This window comes from Misgurnus anguillicaudatus, chromosome 12 (genome assembly GCF_027580225.2).
Source record: "Misgurnus anguillicaudatus chromosome 12, ASM2758022v2, whole genome shotgun sequence".
Taxonomy (NCBI): domain Eukaryota; kingdom Metazoa; phylum Chordata; class Actinopteri; order Cypriniformes; family Cobitidae; genus Misgurnus; species Misgurnus anguillicaudatus.
Genome location: NC_073348.2, coordinates 37,950,001 through 37,967,736, shown reverse-complemented (window position 1 = coordinate 37,967,736; position 17,736 = coordinate 37,950,001). Strand labels below are relative to the sequence as shown.

The window sequence follows — 17,736 nt, the reverse complement described above, 5'->3', positions numbered from 1 at the left end:
ATCTTCAACCTGTTTCTCAATGGTTTTCCGAGCACTGATATCCTTGTTTTTTGAATTCCTGTTCTGTTTCCTCAAAAGCTCAGTGCTGGTGCTCTGGTTTTGGATGATGAAGATGATGGTCCTTTTGAAGCATCTCTTGCTTCCATTTTCCAGTGCTTTTATGTTTCTATGAAGTTCTTCTGTTCATTAGAAATCCGGGATGAGAATCTCTGCGAATTTACCAATCCTGATTCTACTTAACATCTTCTTTTTTCTTATTTTAAAATTTTAATACCAGCATAGTCAACACGTCCACTAAAAATACTTCAGATACAGTAGGAGTTGAAATTCATATCTCAATGACAAACGGGGATATACGGTAAATATCTGGGTATCTAAGTGGATTTAATGTTTACATGCAAATCAAAGCCTCATATGAAACACCTTTACTGTGGGTGCACACCAGCCACGTTTGAAGCGTCAAATTTGCACATACCGCGTCTAGTTTGCTGCTTGAACATTTGGAGTTTACTTGCTTCATTTGCGCGTGAAATTCTAGTCATCGAGACATTCACACGGAAATTCGAGTCATGGGCAAGCTTCTGATTGGTTAACGCGGCGTGATTTTTCGCCAACGTTCAAATTTATCAACTCGCGCGTTTTTCGCGGCAACGCTCAATTTGCGGCATTCACGCGAACTAGGCGTGCGAATGAGGCGGAATTAGGGCTGGGCAAAAAAAGAAATTTTTTGATTAATCGTTTTTTAAAACGTGGTCGATTCGGAATCGATTCTCAAAGAGCAGAATCAATTTTTTTCATATTTTTACATTGAATGTAAGATTAACATTAGTCAAATTACTAGTCTTCTTCACTAGATGTCACCCTCTTTTTTGCCTTGCGTGATGTTACCAAGGAGTGAGAGGTGAGCCTTTCATTCTTTCATTTAGTCCTTAAAATGGCGGTTTTGGGTTCTTCATCGACGTTGATGCCACCTTCACATAAAAAGTAAGAGGTATGGAGGCATTTTAGATTTCGCTAGCAAGACGACGACGATAGTGTTGTGGCTTTTAATTTCTTTTTATTAATTACCCACTCTTTTTATTAATATAGTATTTGTATTAAATCTATATTCATCGAGTTGAATTGAGTATAAAAACCGACCCAAGATCCAGAATCGAAAATTGAATCGAGAATCGAAATCGAATCGATTTGATAGCTTGTGAATCGAAATTGAATCGATCTGGAACATCTGAATCGATACCCAGCCCTAGGCGGAATCATGTCTACCATGCCGCGCTAAACGCCTCATTTGCACTGCAAGACCTCCAGATGCGCGTCAACGCATCTTCACATTGACTTAACATTGAAATCACTCGCGCTATATTGTATGGCGGAATAGCACTTTTGGTAGTACTTCGACTTGGCGCAGTAAAACTCTTTCTTTCCCTCTTATTATGAGAGGGAGAGAGTCTGAACTTCTGTTGCAACGAATGAGGTTCATATCAGACCATACCAATGTCGACGGTGTTGTTTTATCCTGTATCCCACTGGGGAAAATGTTGATATATTACCAAAACTCAATATACTGCCCAGCCCTAATAATACATCTATACGTTTACTTTAAGGGCATTTTCACACCTGGCTTATTTGAAGGATTTGTTCGGGAACCAGGCACATTTTCTTCTTTAGTTTGGTTTGTTTGGGCATATTATCTGAAATAGCTTAAAGGGAAACTCCACTTTTTTCGAAAATATGCTAATTTTTTAGCTCCACTAGAGTTAAACATCTGATTTTTACCGTTTTGGAATCCATTCGCCTGATCTCTGGGTCTGGCGCTAGCACTTTTAGCATAGCTTAGCACAATTCATTAAATCTGATTAGACCATTAGCAGCGCGGTAATAATAACCAAAGAGTTTGGATATTTTTCCTATTTAAAACTTGACTCTCCTGTACTTATATCGTTTACTAAGACAGACGGAAATTTAAAAGTTGTGATTTTTAGGCGATATGGTAAGACTGGGAATCGCAGAGCACCTCGCAATACGAATTAATTAATTCATTTAATTTATTTTTGGGCTGTGCTTAGACGGCTATTACATTTTCACTGACAGCTCCAATTTTTTCTTGTTTTAGCCTAGACTAGAGGTCTTCACAGGTTCACTTAGATCCGAAAACCAGAGGTACGACCGAGCGGGTTCATGTCTAAACATTCACGTGTGCCTTGGACACGGGTCGGAAATAAATTAGCTGCATTGTGTCTCGGGTAACTTAAAATGAATGTGTTTTTGCCGAACGGACCAATGAGGAACTATTTAACGTGTAGTTCTTTCCAACCCCCCTCTGTTTGCCAAGAGCGCTTGAAACATTGTGTGTAGGTTTATTTTCGTTAAGACCGACCTGTCAATCAATTTTGAATGCACATTTTAGTGGTTACATTGGTGTTGTCGTCAAATAACAAATAAAAAAATGGAGCATTTGGCCAAATTGGTTGCAAGGCCACCGATGTTACTTTTTGTCTGCCTGGTTTGTGCGGTGCGGCAGACTGCACACACGTCGGTGCCGTTTACATTACAATTGCCACTGGGTTGGGTCGATCTTGGGTCTAAGGGTGCTTTCACACATGCACTGTTTAGGTCGGCCCAAATGACGTGTCGGTCCGAGTATGGTTCGTTTGGGTCAGTGTGAATACTGGTGGTCTCGTAGCGTCTGTCGCCGAACTCTGGTGCGACCCATCTGGGGTGTGAATGCTGCCTGACCTCGTGCCGAACCAAATACAGGAAGTTCTCCACATGTTTGAGCCACTTGGCTTCCGTCGTGACGTGAGCCGGGTGTTATATTGTGGGTTAACAACAAACAAGGCAATCTTGTTCCGTTGCAGAGATTCGCTGTTTCCTGGACGTTTGAGCTGATGATTTCATAAACGCATTGTAAATATGTGTTTATTATTTGTATGCATTTCAATAGTAACATTTTCATTTATTAATCCTACTTCTAGAGAACCAGATACCATTTGGTTCATAAACTCTAAAAAATAAGGGTTGTGTTCTTCAGTGTCTTTGCATTGGATCATGGGAAAAGCAGATGAGAGATGTACACTACAGTTTCCCGTAACCCAAAGCACAAAACATGACTATTTGTTCCTGTCCTTCCTCTTAACCCCCTAAAGATAACCTGAATCGTATCCTAACCCTGTCCTACAACCAGCACCTGAAATGTTTGATGGGATTAAAATCTGTCGCTCTAACAGGCTTGGTTGATCTCGTGCGTTTTCTCCCTACAGTCGCAGCACGTTGGTGGGGCACGAAACGAATAGATTTTGCCCTCTATTGCCCTGATGCCCTAACTGCCTTCCCTACCGTGGCTCTACCTCATCTCTTCCACGCCTCCTATTGGGAATCAACCGATGTTGTGTCTTTCCTGCTCAGACAGGTGAAGATTACCACTTATGTTACGTTTTATTAAAAGTAAGTCAGCTATGAAAATCTTAAACAAACAAATCTGAAATTTTTATTTTCTTAGGTCATGAGACACGAGAACTCAAGTATCTTGGAACTCGATGGGAAGGAAGTATCCGAATTCACTCCGTCCAAACCACGGGAGAAATGGACGAGAAAAAGAACCCACGTGAAGATCAGGGTGAGACTCAAACTTTCAAAATCTCTCGCTCAACATTATTTTATAAATGATGTTCTCATTTTATGATCTTGTGTTTTAAAGAATGTTACAGCGAACCATCGCGTGAATGATGCCGTGTTTGCGGATGACGGACCTCAGGTGGTCACGGGGCGTTTTATGTACGGCCCACTGGATATGGTCACGCTAACCGGAGAGAAGGTTTGTGTGAATGCCCCTACTGTATATAAACCATAAATTTATTTAGTCATGCTTATTATTATTGCTCAGGGATCTTCTTCTTTTCTATGTGCTATAACTTTTATAAGCGATCAGGTGCAAGATTTCCAAAAGAGAGTCGAAAAACCACCCGAAAAATTCTATTGTGCTGACCTTTGACAGGTCATAGCTCCACTCTAAGATTTTGTAGAAACATGTTGGTTACAACATTTGAAAAGGATGGTAGACTCTGTAAGAACATACATCACATTTGGGTGTAGATTGTACCCATTGAGTGTAAGACGCTTATCCTATTTGCCAATTTACTTCCTAGCAACTGATAAAAAAGAAGCCTATATCTCTGCATCAGGACATGTCTTTTCAATCTATAGTGTTGTGTAAACGATTTTTCTCGGGTTTTTTTGGTGATCAAGGTTGACATTCACATCATGACCCAACCTCCATCCGGTGAGTGGGTGTTCTTTGACACCGAAGTGACCAATAGCAGCGGCCGAATCTCCTATGTGATTCCCGATAATAAGAAACTGGGAATTGGAGTCTATCCGGTCAAAATGGTGGTCAGGTACAGTACATACAACCACTATGTAATATCTATGCACATAACTGTAGGTTGTTGTGTTATTAACCGTTGAGCTCTGTGTCCATAGGGGTGACCACACATCTGCCGACAGCTACTTGACCGTTCTGCCGCGCGGCACCGAATTTGTCGTTTTCAGTATCGACGGCTCTTTCGCCGCCAGCGTTTCCATCATGGGCAGCGACCCTAAGGTCCGGGCGGGGGCCGTTGATGTGGTCAGGTGGGGTTTTTGACTCTTTTCCGATCTTTCCTTTTTGTTCTCTTCCCGCTTGCTGTTTTCAATACTCTGTTTTTATTGACAGACACTGGCAGGATCTGGGCTACCTGATCGTGTACGTGACGGGTCGACCGGACATGCAGAAGCAGCGCGTGGTGGCTTGGCTTTCCCAACACAACTTCCCTCACGGAATCGTGTCGTTTTGCGACGGCCTGGTGCATGACCCACTTCGACACAAAGCCAACTTTTTGAAGGTCCTTATTACTGAGGTGAGTGAGAGAAGGCAAGCAGTGACACAGGGGTTTGTGGGTAATATTAGTCAAAGATATTGGATATAACAAGATTGAGCACTAGTAGTACTATGAATAGAGGACAGTGCAACCCTCAATATGGCCGCTCTGGTGATGAAAGTCCCGCCTCCAGTTAAAAGAACCAAACAGCTATCGATAAAGACTGATGATTTTCTGGGGGGGAATGGCTCTGTACCAGTCTCGTGAGGTGCTTGCCAACCTCTGTGCATGCGCAGTCACTGAAACAACCTCAGAAAAAGTGTTTTTTAATTTTAGCATGCAATTTTGGAGATATCTGTCTTTCCTCGTTCAAGTAGATAGGTCTTTAAATGACCCTGAGGTGTTGCAATTATGGCTGCCGATTGGCACGACTTCCCTTAAGGGACGTTGATTTTAGTACAATAGGCTTGAATGGATGCATATTAAGAAAGTACACCATAAAATGCCATTATTTCCAATCTGACATATGTCAAACAGAAAGTAAGCTTTGTGATCACTTTGGATTAAAATGATTATTTAACTTTTTTTAATAGGCGCATATGAAGATCTTTGCGGCCTATGGCTCCACCAAGGACATCTCCGTGTACACTTCACTGGGTCTTCCTCCATCACAGATCTACATTGTGGGGAGACCAACAAAGAAAATGCAAAATCAGTGTCAGGTATACATCACACAGACTGATACTGACATTTATCGATTAATTTTTACCTCTCTATACTTTTTCACACTGACGTGTCTCTCATCTCTCAGTTCATCACAGATGGCTACGCGTCTCACCTGTCCCAGCTGGAGTACAATCAGAGGTCGAGACCCGCCAAGACCGGCAGCACTCGTATGGTCCTACGGAAAGGCAGCTTCGGTTTGGGCGGCAGCAGCGATTTCCTGCGTAAGCGCAATCACCTGCTACGCACCATCTCCTCTCAACCCACCTCCTCCACGCCGGTTGTGCAGGTGGGCCGTCCCGAACGCGCCCAGAGCCAATCGGATTGTGACCGAGACAGGGCGGAACGCGCCCAGAGGAGCATGAGCATCGCGGCCGGCTGCTGGGGCCGAACCAACAAACTGGAGGGCGGAGCTCTGAGCCCAAAATAGGTCTACAATCTGGGGAGGTTCTACGTAAGGCACAAAGACTGAAGCACGGCCCGCAAGATTAGGAGATGGACCCTACGACATCTGGCAGTATTACGACGAACTCTAAGCAAACCTCGCTGCTTTACTATTGTTGCATGAGAGCCATTTAAGAAAATGAAGTTCAGTTTTTATTTTTGTGTCCAGCAGCCAACAACAGTTAGCGCCTTAAGCCTCGCTCTGGGTCCCGGCCTTCACCCCTGACTCGATTGAATGTACTGCTCGGACAGAAATGCGGATCGTTGGGTGGGTATGGACTCCTCCCCCTCTCTGTCATCCAGGAACTTTACCAAATTCTCCCCCGGTGTCCACAAGTGTAAATATGTGCCTCCTCTTACCTGCTCAGGGCAGCCATGACCTTGAGGAGTTGGTCATTTCACATCCCCGTCGTTCTCCCGAATCCCAGCAGCTTTCGGCAATAAGGTGCCAACCCTATCACATGCAGGTCATCGGAGGCCTTACGTTATTTAGAGCACGAACGGAGAAAGCGAAAACTCGCAGGAGCAACTATCCCTTTACCAGGCCATCCGCGCGCAATACCTCCGAGATGCCAGTAGAGGGCCGTTTTGCTTTTGATGCTCTCGGCAGTGGCTGCTGGGTTACCGTGTCTTTTTTCTTTCTCGATAGCTGTTTTAGTTGAACTTCTGAGCCACCAAATACCGAATCGTAAGCACACGTGCAATTTCATGCCACAACGTTTCCACTGCTTCGTCGTTCCTGGAGAAATTCTCGCAATTCAACCTGAGGACGGGCCGTGGAGCCCGCCACAAATTTTTCACCAAACTGGGCAAGATTAGTTTGGAAGGATGGAGACCGTTTTTTAGCATTCTCAACCGTTTCTTTTCTGGGTGAGCGATACCGATACCGTCGACGGCCAAAACGAATTCGTCCTAAAGCTGTAGTCCTGCAACTGCCTAACCTCATTGTTATTTTGCACTCGTGGAATAGTGGACGTCTTTTCCTCCATCTCGTGTTCCTACATGATGTTTTTGTGTAGTACATGAACCCTCATCATTTGTGCAAACGCACGATCATATAGGCATTAACAAAAAACGCAAGAAATGTGCCAAAACCAGGCAGAACGTTGGAACCCGGCCGCGGTTTTCCATGTGTTGTAGCAACGTTTCCCGAGCTTTGGAGAGGACTGTGTACATATGCTGTATTTCGATGGCACATGTATAATGTTTTTAAGATTTTAGATCATTTTAGATCAACTTAAGTTCTTTAAAGTTCAGTAATCTATGATATTGTCCATATGTTCATATGTAAGTGATTTGAGGTATATAGAAATTGTGCTCTTTGACGATTTTAGATCGGACGGCATGACAAAGTCGCTTCAGTCGGGTGGAGTCGTGAATCGGTTTGTTTGTTTATATTTCCTGTCGCGCTATAGCTGGAATAGCCATGCTGCATGTGCAGACGCTGCGATTTCTAATCCAGCTGTACATTCGATTGTATCGAACCGGGAGGTTTCGAAACCTGGGAAGGTTTTTGAACCCAGCTTGACTTAAAACCGTGTAGATACTGTAAAAGATGTAAATTTCACTACATAGGATACTGTATGTTACGGTCAGAATTTATTTATTTCTGTAGCTTCATACGATTCTAGATATATTTCAGGTTTGACTGTATTTCTTGTGTTGCTTTATTTTTCTTCAACAATTCTGAAATGCTTATTTTAAGGACCAATGCCGTGCGTCCTTGTGCATAATCGTTGACAGTGTTTCTGTAGCAAAATCCTATCGAGAACGCCACCGTACCGCACGGACAATCAGATCTGTTCAGCACACAAACACGATATACAGCGAAGAAACGGACACGGAGCGCACACAAGTATACGTCCGCAAACAATTGCTCGATTTCTTACTGTACAGATGTTCTGGAGAGCTTATACTCTGGACACAACGGGGTCATCATTTCCACTTAATGTGAATGAGTTTATAAATGTGGTTAAATCAATCAATTAGGGACGCATAGCGATTGGTCGCGATTGATCGTTTGCAGAATAAAAGGTTTTGCTTACATTTTATATATATGTGTGTGTGTTTGTACTGTGTATAATAGTTGTGTAGGTATAAATACACACGCATACTTGTATAATTTTAAGAAAGAATATATTTATTTATAATTTAAGTAATTATATTTATATATGATATAAATTATATATAAATATAAAAATGTATATACACATGTAAATATTTCTTAAATATATACTTGCATGCATGTCTATTTATATATGCATAATTATAATACACAGTACACACACACACACACACACACATATATAAAATGTACTCAAAAACTTTTATTCTGCGGACAATTAGTCGCGATTAATCATTACGCAGCCTTAAAATTTACTCCAAACTGCTGAGTTTTAATCGGTGCTCTACGACTCCTGTCCTGGCCATATGAAAAGAAAAAGTTTTGTTTTTACGAACTTACAATCGGGCTGGTGCAACTAGTCTTTGTAAGTAATGGTAATATGTTTTAGTGCGTCTAGTCAGTGCTGGACATCAGGAAAGATTAAGGCGAGACAAATCAGTATCTTCGATTAAGGTTTATGATAAGACAAACTTTTTTTGTTTCTTAGAATAAAGATTTAAATGTTAACTATTTTAAATAAATTCCCAGTTCGTAAATCGCAACGTTATGTTGTATTCCAAATATCATGACTGACCTACGGGCTGTTTTATTTATCAGTTTTTTTGTTTTGTTTTTACCAATGCTGGTCAAGTTCATCAACCACTATGAATTTTATTTGAATCTTGATTTTATTTGATGATGGATGGTTTGTCCCACAATTCTGCACATGCAAATATTCATTGTGGCCTCAGTTGTGGGCTGATGTATGAGTATTATAACCTCAGATAAACCAGATTATAGCCACTTTTGTACTTTGCATGTCACAGAGTATCTTTCCTACACTTTACTGTATTATTCAGCAACGGGCCACTATACAGTACATACCTCCGATTTATAGCTGCAAATACGCTCATACATAACATCATATCAAGTTACTACCAAATATTTATCTTTAAAAGTGATAAACTTGGAAATCCCAAATAATATTTTGAAATACGAGCATCTGATGCCGAGATATTTAGAAATACTCTTTAGAATTAAATCTACAAAAATGTTCACCAATACTGTAAGTAGACACAGCATTTACAGGTGTTTCAAAGACAACACATTTAGACTGGATGATATTTATGATACTGTAGTTGTAATATTCAATTTCCTTAATTTGTTGCCAAAACTTTCAGATTATTGTGTAAAATGTATAAAAGTGTAACAAACACATTCCTGACACCTTTGACTCATGTTGATATATGCATACATAATCCTCTTGTTTCAGTGCTGATCTGAACTCACTCCTTTACAGTTTTCTTACCCGGCCGGTGGTTCAGTGCTCTCATATGTATAGCTGTATGTAATGTGGATTAAATGCAGTTAGACAACTGTGCACGTCTTCTGTCTTTTCATTGCATATACGCCTCATACAATGGGTATTTCTTTTGCTTTTAGGATTCTCTATTTCTCTAAACCATACACATCCACTAATAATTGTGTACATTTACTTTACGGCTAATTTACAACACATGCATACGCACACCAATTTATTCTTAATGTTATAATGAAATTACAACTTTAACTTTTTTTAAATTAAAACACATATTTGATTGTAAAGTGTACAAAGGAGGATTAGGGCCAAGCTAAAATAAAAATAATAAAACCATCTTGAGATTAAAGTCATTAAAATGCGAGAATAAAGTCGTTACTTAACGAGCATAAAGTTGTTACTTAACGAGCATAAAGTCGTTACTTAACGAGCATAAAGTCGCATAAAGTCGTTACTTAACGAGCATAAAGTCGTTACTTAACGAGCATAAAGTCGTTACTTAACGAGCATAAAGTCGTTACTTAACGAGCATAAAGTCGTTACTTAACGAGCATAAAGTCGTTACTTAACGAGCATAAAGTCGTTACTTAACGAGCATAAAGTCGTTACTTAACGAGCATAAAGTCGTTACTTAACGAGCATAAAGTCGTTACTTAACGAGCATAAAGTCGTTACTTAACGAGCATAAAGTCGTTACTTAACGAGCATAAAGTCGTTACTTAACGAGCATAAAGTCGTTACTTAACGAGCATAAAGTCGTTACTTAACGAGCATAAAGTCGTTACTTAACGAGCATAAAGTCGTTACTTAACGAGCATAAAGCCACAAAGACTGGAAGTGAATGGCTCCAGCTAGCAAACTGCTCCCAATAAGTGATAAAATAACGTGAACATTTTCCTATTTATGTGTTGTGATTTGTATAGTCACAGCGTATACAAATAACAAGATGATATGAGACACAGCGATCTTTTAACAGTGTACATACTGGGAACTATATTCTCAGAAGACGAAGCACTGCTACATGGGCGGAGTGATTTGCTCGCAGCACCCGAGAAGCCCCTGGTGAGGAGCAGAGAGTTCGGTCAGAGTTGTGCAAATCACTCCGCCCATGTAGCAGTGCTTCATTTTCTGAGAATATAGTTCCCAGTATGTATACTGTTAAAAGATCGCTGTGTCTCATATCACCTTGTTATTTGTACACGCTGTGACTATACAAATGATTGACATTCAAGGGGCGTGGTTCAAGGGCGTTTCTATAGCATCAAATTACTAGCTAAAATGAAACTTATCACAAAAATGAAAAACTGAATATATATCAGCGTGATAACAAGGATATTTCTGAACCTTTTATTGGAAGTATAATTTTTTTATTTTGACCCGATTCCCGTTTGTTTGCATGAAGAGGGCGAGGTTTACGACGTGTACTGCATCCAGCCACCAGGGGGCGATCAAAGAGCCGGAGCAGCTTCCCTTTGTAAGATGTATATGAGGCTGCAGCCGCTGCACCATAGATATGTATAAGAAAGGCTAGATGTGTTATGGCAGAGTCTCTAAATCATTACCTGGCGGCCATCTTACCACAGGGTGCTCGCTCACTCGTAGCATTGAGTTTTAATGGTGCAGGTACTTTTAAATGATCATAACTTGCTCAATTTTCTACTGATTCTCAAATGGTTTGGTTTCTTACAAACATTATTAATGTGGCTATAATTCTGGATGCTTTAACATGTTTCATGATTATTTTTTGTATAAGTATGCAGTGTCATGGGTACATCTTTGACGTTCATAACAAACGAAACCGTTTGAAAATCGGTAGAAAATTGTGCAAGTTATGGTCATTTAAAAGTACCTGCACCATTAAAACTCAATGCTACGAGTGAGTGAACGCCCTGTTGTAAGATGGGCGACAAATGCAGAAGTTCCTCTCAATTGGCCAGGCAGCAGCGCGGGCGAGACATCTAGCCTTCATTATACATATGTGAGGCACACCCGATTTAAACATTTACAAATCTTTCGTTTCGAGTTGTTCGGAGTGTGTTTTCATGTGATTTTAGCAAACGAGGCTTCATTACTTCATAACTGTTTCGAAAATCTGATGGTTCACCACTAGGGGGAGTTGATCACAAATGAGCAGTGTCTAATATGGTTTATGTGAACTCGGGTCAGTTTTATTATGCAAGTTCATAAAACATTTAACCATCTGACTGATAACAGTCAGTTTTACTTAATTATTAATTACATAATTTATTTAAATAATTTATTTTTCTTTACAACATATTTTTAGAAAAACCTTTGCAATTCTTGTGTAAAAAGCTTTACAACATTTTCACCAACAGGTGGCACCATATTAGATGTTTCGAATGCTTCGAAAAAGTGAATCATTTTTCGAAGTGATTGGTTCAATTGATTTGAAACTTCGTTTCTCCTCCTATACTGAAAAAATCCAGCTAAAACCAACATAAGCTTGTAGTTGGTTCAAAGTGGTCATATCTGGTTTAAGATGATCCTCCCAGCCTGGCAAATCTGGTGGGTCAGCTGCTCGTCAAGCCAGACCAGCTAAGACCAGCTTAAAAAGTGACCAAAACACAACTAGACCAGCTTGATACACCAACAATTCCAGCTAAAATCAAGCTGATTTTTAAGCAGGGCATCACTAAAACAAAACCTTTATAACAAAAAGAAACCTACTTGCAACGCAAAAGTAACACCAAAAAAGCAAAGTCATCAATTTCACTTATCACACAGAGACCTCAATACTTTATACATAAATCTCATGAAGTGAAAAGATGAGCTCTTAACTTCACATCAAAAATAATAACCAACAGTGATAACAGAAATAGCTGCAGAGTATCAGTATAATATTATGCATGATTGGTGAAATGTTCAAATCCACAGATTTAAATAAGCTAAAATAAGTTCATCAAAATATCTTGATTGAGAGAAATCATGCAAATTAAACTAAAACACAGAGTAATGAAGGGTATATTTCAAGGTTTAGGTCAAGTGTACTTATTTATTTGTTTTAAAACAACATCAGGTTTAACATTGTGTCTGATTGGATTTACTAAGTTAAACATGTACATAAGATCTTCATTCACCGTTATATTTACCTTTAAGATAAAGAAGACTGCACCATATACCATTAATCTATATAAAGCACTGTACCATACCACCAAAAACATGCTGAAGAAAAACTTTCTGTTAATGCTATTCATTTTTATCACCACCAGGTGGCGACTGTAGATCAAACATGCAGTCACTGTTTCATTTCTCTGCAAAGGCTTCAGTGGAGATGAGCACGTGGACCTGTGTGATAATAATAAGAGATTACACATATATCACGATGATAACTTTAGTATAGGGGATGAACATTCCCAACTGGAAAACAGCTTTAAACAAGTTAGTTGTCTGGTATTAACAGGGGGTATTCCAGAAAGCTGAATGAAGGATGAATTTCGGTTTTCTGGTGAACACACAAAATATATTTTGATAAATGACGGCAAGCACACATCCGATGACAACCATTGACTTCCACAGCAGGAAAACAAATACAACGGATACCGTCAACTGTGTGGTTATCATAATTTATTGGAATATCTTCTTCATAAGTTATCACAATACTTACATCATATTATTTTCCTACTATGGAAGTCAATGGCTACCATCAGCTGTGTGCTCACCGTCATTCATCAAAACATCCTATCTTGTGTTCATCAGAAAACAAACATTTAAAGAGGTTTATAACAACATGAGAGGATGCATCATAAAAAACATCTAAAAATACTGCAAATTAATATTAAATGATATATTTCAAAGGCAAAACCTTATATACACCATTGTAGCATGTATTCTGTACTATCGGTAATTAAGCCATCTGTATTAAAGGAATAGTCTACTCATTTTCAATATTAAAATATGTTATTACCTTAACTAAGAATTGTTGATACATCCCTCCATCATCTGTGTGCGCGCACGCAAGCGCCGGAGCGCGCCGCGACGCTTCGACAGCATCCAGCTTAGCCCCATTCATTCAATGGTACCATTTAGAGACAAAGTTAGAAGTGACCAAACACATCAACGTTTTTCCTATTTAAGACGAGTAGTTATACGAGCAAGTTTGGTGGTACAAAATAAAAACGTAGCGCTTTTCTAAGCGGATCTAAAAGAGGAGCTACATGCTATGGCGCAACAGCACCTTTGGGAGCACTTCGACTCGGCGCAGTAACACCCTCCCTCTCCCATTATGAGAGTGAGAAGGGGAGCGGACTTTTCAGGCGAGTCGAAGTACTCCCAAAAGTGCTATTACGCCATAAAATATAGTTCCTCTTTTAAATCCGCTTAAAAAGCGCTACGTTTTATTTAATAACATATTTTAATATTGAAAATGAGTAGACTATTCCTTTAATACTTTTAATACTAAAAATGACAAACATTTAAAAGCATAACAGCATAGAAATGAAATGTCACAGTCATGCATCATATAATGAAAAATCAAGGGATTATGAACAAAAACGTGGAGTTTATTGTATCTGCAGTTGAACAGAAAGTTATAGAGAATGACAATAGAGAACTCGTTTTATACATACACCCAAAATATCCAGCAAGGACCTTATAAACGTTTTATATTAGTTTGTAAACTTACACGAGAACCAAGGTTGCTCGAATAAAATTTGGCTTTGATTGGCTTAAAGGTATAGTTCACCCAAAAACTGTCAAATTATTTTATCATTTACTTCTATTTTGATAAACACAATAAAGCACAAAGCTGATTGTAACCATTGACTTCCATAGGAAAACAAATATTATGGAAGTATTGTGATATAAATGATGGCAAGCACACATTTTTTTTATATTTATCAAAATATCATCTTTTGTGATTATCAGAAAACTAAATTCATACATAAGAATAAAAAAATGATCAAAGAATTTTCATTTTTGGGTGGACTATCCCTTTAACAGTGAAGCCCATATGAATACACTTTAACACTTAAATATGTCATTTCTTAAACAACAGACAAATATAAAATAGGCTAGAGTTTAAACATCAAATATTCAAGTATACTGCACACACGCATTACACCCGATTGCCTTCACAAACAGGATTTTAACACATTGGACAGAGATATGGCGGATGTTATCACACATTGAGAAATGTCCATCAAGTCAGCATTTTTTCTGCATTCTAAGGATTTTATGACACGTTATTTTCGCTTCCTTATTTACAGGATAAAGGTTAAATGTGTTCATATGTCTCTAATGTCCTGGTTTTTAGTCATCTGACTCGTTTCACTGGAGTGTTTCTTCTTTATAAATGTTTTCTATAAATGCACCATTTTAAACCATGTCTGGTATAAGTATAAAGTATTTCATTTAAAGTGAAGTGTCAAAGATAAAATAAAAACACAATCTGACACCAAGCATCATACCACAGTACAAACATCCATATAACAGTTCAAATCCCCATTTATTGTGGCAGCTCCAGAAGTCTTTACAGGTTTGTGTCCAGTTCCTGTCAACCCTGACACTTAATAAACATGTCTTGCCCAGGGGATTGGAAGGCAATGGCAGGTGTGATGTAGACGGCTGCATTATGTTTCTGCATTCTGTAATAGAGGAGACTTCTCGCTGTCTAAATCCACATCTGTGCCGGACTGGACGCACACCTTCTTACTTTTTATCTGCAAATGAAGACAAGACCCATGTAAGTACAACAGAAAAAAAACACTAACATAGATTTAAAAGTTATCATTTTTGGCATGGACAAATAAGAAATTTGAAAAAAAAAAAACATTTTTAAATCAAATAATATTGCTTTCAACTTTGCACTAATATGCATACATTGTGTACCACATTACAATAAGCTGGCATTTGTTAACATTAGATAATAAATAAGCGAACATAAACTAGCAAGGAGCAATACCTTTATTTATTTCAGTTTTTAGCATTAACCCTTTAAAGGGATAGTTCGGCAAAAACGATATTAAACCCATGATTTACTCACCCCCAAGCTGTCCGAGTTGCATATGTCCATCGTTTTTCAGACAAACACATTTTCGGATATTTTAGAAAATATTTTAGATCTTTTTGTTGATTAAATGTAATGTTACGGGGTCCAGCCATAGTCCACGACCTTCAAGTCCAAAAAAAGTGCGTCCATCCTTCACAAATTAAATGCGGTGTTGTTGTAGAAATATCCATATTTAAAATTTTTATTAACGTAATTAACTACCTTCCGGTAGCGCCGTCATCTTAGTCTCATCCGCATTCAGGATGAGCGCTTACGCAGCGTACAGCGGTTTCTCTGCTGCGGCTCTATCCCCCCCGCCCTCCGAATTTGTCATACGTCACTAAGAAAAGTGCGTACACTACGCTAATACTCTCTCGTGAGTCCAAGATGGCGGCGCTACCGGAAGGTAGCCAACCACGTTAACAAAAATTCCAAACATGGATATTTCTACAACAACACCGCACGGATTACCCTCAGAAGACCTTTGTTTATCATCCTGGAGCCGTTTGGATTTAATTTGTGAAGGATGGACGCACTTTTTTTGGACTTGAAGGTCGTGGACTACGGCTGGACCCCGTAACATTACATTTAATCAACAGAAAGATCTAAAATATTTTCTAAAATATCTGAAAATGTGTTTGTCTGAAAAACGATGGACATATGCAACTTGGACAGCTTGGGGGTGAGTAAATCATGGGTTTAATATCGTTTTTTCGCAAAATCTTGGTCTTGTTTTAAAGAAGACACTTTCAAGTTTTTCACTGAAGTGTTTGAAGTTGTAAATATTAAGTAAAAAATAGTTTAAATTTATTTGAAATAATACAAATAATGCAATAAAGTATATACTCTCTAATCAAATGTGTATAAAAATAAAAATGTTTTACTCCCAAAAGACCACATCAATAAAGGCACAAGTCTCTAAACCAAATTTCAAGTTAAAAACACACAAAAAATTAGGTTTCTCTCACACTTTTAGTGGTTTTACCAACAAAGGCCACTAGGTGTCAACGGTTCGCTGCATTATCTTGTCACAAATTAATAAATTACTGTCTCTACATTGTTTTAAATGCCAAAAGGTTTTGAAACATAAAAACTACATTCCTAGAGCATTCTAACAGTATATAGTTTGTCAAAATTAATATTAGAATTATAAATATATACAAATTCATATTTACTCCTACAGGGTCAGTGAGAATAAACAAAATTGCTGTCACTACTAAATTTCTATCATCAAATGGCCTTGAAATATGAAAACTACATACCCAGAGCTTTCTAACAATATATAGTTTGTCAAGATTATTTCAAGTTTATAGGATATTTACAAATAAATATGTTTTAAAGGTGCAGTGTGTACATTTTAGAGGCATCTAGTGGTGAAGTTGCAAATTGCAACCAACGGCTCAGCCCACTGCCCAACCCTCGATTTTAAAACGCATTAAGAAGCTAAGATAGCCACCACCGGACAAACATGTCATCGTCGGAGACAACTTAATAAAAAAGTTTGTCCGTTAAGGGCTTCTGTGGAAACATGGTGGCACAAAATGGCGACTTCCATGTAAGGGGACCCTCGGTGTATGTAGATAAAAATGTCTCATTCTAAGGTTATAAAAACATAACGGTTCATTATAAAAGGTCTTTATTCACCACTGATAATATAGTTTTGTATATTATTTTGCATTTCTTTTAAGAGTTCCTTCTAAAAATTACACACTGCACCTTTAACACCTTGGGCCCACTTGTTGGCCTGCAACATTTTAGAAATGGACTCTTACTACATAATTTTTTGCAAAATGATGTTGAAATATAAAAACTACATTCCTAGAGCTTTCCAACGGTATATAGTTTGTCAAAATTTATTTGAAGAATATTAGAATTATGAATATATACAAATTCATATTTACTCCTACAGGGTCAGTGAGAATAAACAAAATTACTGTCACTACTAAATTTCTATCATCAAATGGCCTTGAAATATGAAAACTACATACCCAGAGCTTTCTAACAATATATAGTTTGTCAAGATTATTTCAAGTTTATAGGATATTTACAAATAAATATGTTTTAAAGGTGCAGTGTGTACATTTTAGCGGCATCTAGTGGTGAAGTTGCAAATTGCAACCAACGGCTCAGCCCACTGCCCAACCCTCGATTTTAAAACGCATTAAGAAACTACGATAGCCACCACCGGACAAACATGTCATCGTCGGAGACAACTTAATAAAAAAGTTTGTCCGTTAAGGGCTTCTGTAGAAACATGGTGGCACAAAATGGCGACTTCCATGTA

General features: G+C 38.7%; 2 protein-coding genes across 12 annotated transcripts in view; one reads left to right on the top strand and one right to left on the bottom strand.

The window, feature by feature from the left end:
• The window catches only part of pitpnm2 (phosphatidylinositol transfer protein, membrane-associated 2), a 69,967-nt gene extending 60,461 nt beyond the window's left edge, over positions 1–9,506 (top strand). For all 7 annotated transcript variants that reach the window (XM_055207640.2, XM_055207645.2, XM_055207643.2 and 4 more), the window contains 8 exons: positions 3,261–3,409; positions 3,500–3,616; positions 3,698–3,814; positions 4,246–4,394; positions 4,480–4,629; positions 4,712–4,895; positions 5,450–5,578; positions 5,668–9,506. In XM_055207640.2, coding sequence (XP_055063615.2) covers positions 3,261–3,409; positions 3,500–3,616; positions 3,698–3,814; positions 4,246–4,394; positions 4,480–4,629; positions 4,712–4,895; positions 5,450–5,578; positions 5,668–6,009 — 1,337 coding nt within the window. In that variant the 3' untranslated portion in view covers positions 6,010–9,506. The remainder of the gene's footprint in view (positions 1–3,260; positions 3,410–3,499; positions 3,617–3,697; positions 3,815–4,245; positions 4,395–4,479; positions 4,630–4,711; positions 4,896–5,449; positions 5,579–5,667) is intronic.
• Positions 9,507–15,005: 5,499 nt separating this feature from the next.
• Positions 15,006–17,736, bottom strand: part of scarb1 (scavenger receptor class B, member 1) — a 21,219-nt gene continuing 18,488 nt past the window's right edge. For all 5 annotated transcript variants that reach the window (XM_055207648.2, XM_055207649.2, XM_055207652.2 and 2 more), the window contains one exon: positions 15,006–15,123. In XM_055207648.2, the coding sequence (XP_055063623.2) occupies positions 15,113–15,123 (11 nt within the window). In that variant the 3' untranslated portion in view covers positions 15,006–15,112. The remainder of the gene's footprint in view (positions 15,124–17,736) is intronic.